This window comes from Muntiacus reevesi, chromosome 4 (assembly GCF_963930625.1).
Source record: "Muntiacus reevesi chromosome 4, mMunRee1.1, whole genome shotgun sequence".
NCBI classification, from domain to species: domain Eukaryota; kingdom Metazoa; phylum Chordata; class Mammalia; order Artiodactyla; family Cervidae; genus Muntiacus; species Muntiacus reevesi.
The window spans coordinates 141,861,032-141,865,193 of NC_089252.1; the positions used below are offsets into that span (position 1 = coordinate 141,861,032).

The following is a 4,162-nucleotide window of genomic DNA, read 5'->3' on the forward strand; positions in this document are numbered from 1 at the left end:
TACCAGCCCCTGTATGTATAAGACATAGGGTCTAGAGTTAGACTAACATAGGTTCAAATTCACCCAGATGTGTGACATTGTGTAAATTGCCTCACCTCCATGAACATGCTTTTTGATTTGATAAATAGCATATATTTTAACAACCACCATGATTTAAATAAAAGATCCCACTTGCACAAACTCAAAGCAATGTCTGGCATATAGCTGGAATCCCTATAAAAGCCTGGCCCTGGGACTCCCCTGAGGGTCCAGTGGTTAAGAATTTGCCTTCCAATGCAAGGGTTGTAGGTTCAGTGCCTGGTGGGGGAACTAAGATCCCACATGCCATGGGGCAATTAGGCCCATGCGCTGCAACCAGAGAGAGTCCACACCTGGAGAGTCCACACATCTCAACGGAAGGTCCCACATGCAACAAAGATCCTGCAACTAAGACCCAGTGCAGCAAATAAATAAATAAAAATAAATATTTTTTCCAAAAAAAAATCCTGGCCTTTTCTTTCCTGAATGCCTGGGGAGTGTTCATCTGTAGCCCCAGAGGATAGCCTAGCCCTTTCTTTATTCAGTCACTCTGCTTGTCTAATCTGTCCCTACTCTCCTGGGGGAGACAGATATTAATTTAATGATCACTTAAACAGAAGTAAAATTCTACCAGTAATAAGTACCATGAAGGAGGGAAACTCACACCCTGGTAGTCACTGTGAAAATGTTTTTTTGTTTGATAAATAGCATATATTTTAACAACCACCATGATTTAAATAAAAGATCCCATATGCACAAACTCAAGACAATATCTGGCATATAGGGAGCCTGGGGCTGGCTCCCTTGGCACATTTCAGGCCAGGGGGAATGCTGGCACCTTGCTTTCCTGTTAACTGGTTTCCCAGAAGTTCCAGTTCCCCAAAACAAATGTATACAGAATAGGGAAATGGGGAGGGGAAACCTGGTTTGTTTCCAGGTCCAATCCTGAACCAGATTCCAAGAGCCAATCCCTACCCTCAAATACATAAGGCCCCTGCCAGGCAGCAGCCTCCTCAGCAGCACCCAGCAGCCTCCCCGGGGAAAACAGATGCTGCTACAGCCCCACCATGAAAGTCCTCTGCGTCCTGCTTCTGGCCAGCTTGGCCACCACCTCTCTCGCCATCCTTAACGGTGAGTCTGGCTTCCATCAACCTCCCCCTGTCCCCTGGGGTCATTGAGCTGTGGCTGGAGAGACCTCAGTGCTCCAAAGGCCTTTCCTTAATCCTTGTGATGTGTTGTGTGAGGAGGTCAGGAGATGCAGTCAGAACCAAGCATTCACACCTGGATAAACTTAGGGACGGAGGCAGGGGGCTAGGACACGTCTCCAGGAATTCTGCACCCTAGAAATCCTGCGGCTGGGATGAGAGGGGCCAAACTGAACCCTCTCAAATCAAGGCAGGCTATGGGTCAACAGAGATTCAGATTAGAGTCCAGGTTCAGATGATGCTGGAAACCCCCGGTAGAGTCACTACCCCTACGTGGAGCTTTCTGCCTTCCTCTGTACAGTGAGGCCAAGACATAGACACACATACATTCAACAGCTATTTATTGAGCACCTAATGTATGCCAGACACATAGTTCTAGATGCTTGGAATACACTCTCAAAATACAGAGATCTCAGTCATCATTGAGATTACAGCCTAGGGGAATAAACCAACAGGGAAGTGAAGTGAAATCACTCAGTCGTGTCCTACTCTTTGCGACCCCATGGACTATAGCTTACAAGGCTCCTCTGTCCATGGAATTTTCCAGGCAAGAGTACTGGAGTGGGTTACCATTTCCTTCCCCAGGGGATCTTCCCGACCCAGGGATCGAACCCAGGTCTCCCACATTGTAGGCAGACACTTTACCATCTGAGCTACCAGGGGATAAACCAACAGTAAGCATGTTAGATAAAGGCCAACGTGTTAGAATTGTGAAGGAAAAACTTAAAACATGGTAAGGGAGAGGAGGATGCTGGGGCAGAAGGGGCTGCATAAGAGCATCTCACTTGTTAAATGTCTTCAGACCTTCGGAAGATTTAGTCCTCTTATTTTTCAGAGCCAGAAGATGAAACCCACCTGGAGGCTCAGTCCACAGATACCTGTAAGTCTCACACTGGCATCCTTTAAAGTAAGTCAGTGGTGGTAAAAGATTGTTCAGTGAGTGATGAGCTATGACGAATTCTCCATCTGAGAAAGAGGTGGAGCAAAGACAATCCCTTCTGACGTTGGATCTTAATCCTTCCTACAGCACTAACTGGCCAAGCTCTAGTGGCCAGAAGCTCTTTGAACAGCACGTCATGCTGGTTAGTCATGGGAGATGGGTGTGGGGGCTACATCTCACTCCTGAATGCTAGCAGGTGAGGAGTTTCAGCTCACCCCGAGGTGAGGATGCTACTGGGGACTCCTGAGTCCCAAGCTCCCTACCCCACAAAAACCTTGAACGTTGCAGGATTCTGCTTTATGAATTACCCAAAAATATGGTTTAATCTCAGGCTAACTTCCTACACACACACACACATACACACACACACACACACACAATTTACCTGGCAAAAGCCAGAGAAGGCAGACTCAAGTGATACCCAAAATTCAGGGGGAAAAAAAAAGAACCAATATTTATTGAACCCCCTCCTATGTGCCAGACAATGGGACAGGTATTTGCATAGTTATTCTCTTTTTGTTAGGGAGGTAAATTTGCTAAAAGTGCAATTCCTAGTCAAAGGCATCCAAAACCAGGGGCTTGTGGATTTGGATGCTGGCATGGGACATCAACCCTGCTGTGTGATAATTGGGCAATGACTCAACCCTGGTGGCCATCAGTGTTATGGGAGATAACACAGCTCTGACTGGCTGCTCCTCACCATGAGCTCTTTCTCTGCCCTCATCCTCTCCATCATCTTGGTCCCAGCTGCTCAGTTCATCATCAGCAACCTCCAGATCTCCAGTGAGGACCTTTCTAAGGAGCCTTCCATCTCCAGAGAAGAGTTGATTCCCAAAAAGCAAATTGTGATCAAATCTTCCTGGAGACCACAGAATCAGAATCCCAAGCTGCCTCTGTCCATACTCAAGGAAAAATATCTCAGAAATGCTACCCTTGAATCAGAAGAGACTACAGAACACACTCCCAGTGCTGGTAGGAGCTAGGGGAAGGGGTTAGGGGCTGGGCAAACAGTAAGCAGCAAAAGGGGGTGGAAGTGGTTGGATTAGAAAGAGAAAGTAAGCTGCAGCAAAAAGGAGTGAGAGAGGAATTCAGAGAATAGCATTGAAATATTACACTACCATACATATGTATACCTATGGCTGATTCATGTTGATACATAGCAGAAGCCAATACAACATTGTAAAGCAATTATCCTCCAATTAAAAATCAATGAAAAAAATTTTTTTAAGAAATGAGAGTTAAAAGCAAGTCAAAGAACCTATTAGTTGCCTTTGCCAGTGCAGTGGAGAGCTGTTGCTAGCGTGTAGGGAAGTGGTGATGGTGCAGGGGAATAGCCCTACCCTGACTGTTCTCTCCCGATATTCCCCAGCATCCACCACAGAAGGAACACTGACGGAGCTCGGTCATAAAATCAGGAGGAATCTGGAAAACACAGTGGAAGAAATCATAAAATATCTGAAAAGCCTATTCCCTCATGCCTCTGAAGTCGTGAAGCCGTAGTAATGGGGATGCCCACAGCCCAGGCGGGCCGCTGCAAGTACCTGGAGCACCCACACCGCTTGGACCATCACCATCATCTCTCAGCTCATCAAGTCCTTTACTAAAGCATCACATCCCAAGCCTGGCTCTGTGCTGGCTTTGTAGCACCAGAAAGGAAGACCCATGGCCCCCACTCTACTGGAATTCTTCCTTTAGTCACCCCATTCCTTTGATTTTAAACTCCTCCCCCTCCTCCTCCACCAGCTTCCCTGGTGGTTGTCAGTAAAGAATCTGTCGGCAATGCAGAAGACCTAGGTTCAGTCCCTGGGTGGGGAAGATCCCCTGGAGGAGGGCATGGCAACCCACTTCAGTGTTCTTGCCTGGAGAATCCTCATGGACAGAGGAACCTGGCAGACTATAGTCCATGGGGTTGCAAAGAGTCGGACACGACTGAGCAACTAACACACACGTACTTACTTGCTTACTTCCTCCTCAGTTTACAAATGTGTTCAAGTCTCCA

General features: G+C 47.0%; 1 protein-coding gene across 1 annotated transcript; it reads left to right on the forward strand.

The window, feature by feature from the left end:
• Positions 1–1,085: 1,085 nt before the first annotated feature.
• Positions 1,086–3,663, forward strand: LOC136167928 (glycosylation-dependent cell adhesion molecule 1-like). Its single transcript, XM_065935493.1, has 4 exons — positions 1,086–1,149; positions 2,059–2,103; positions 2,911–3,135; positions 3,533–3,663. Exons 1-4 carry the CDS (start codon positions 1,086–1,088, stop codon positions 3,661–3,663), a joined length of 465 nt encoding a protein of 154 aa, XP_065791565.1.
• The last annotated feature ends 499 nt before the right edge of the window (positions 3,664–4,162 follow it).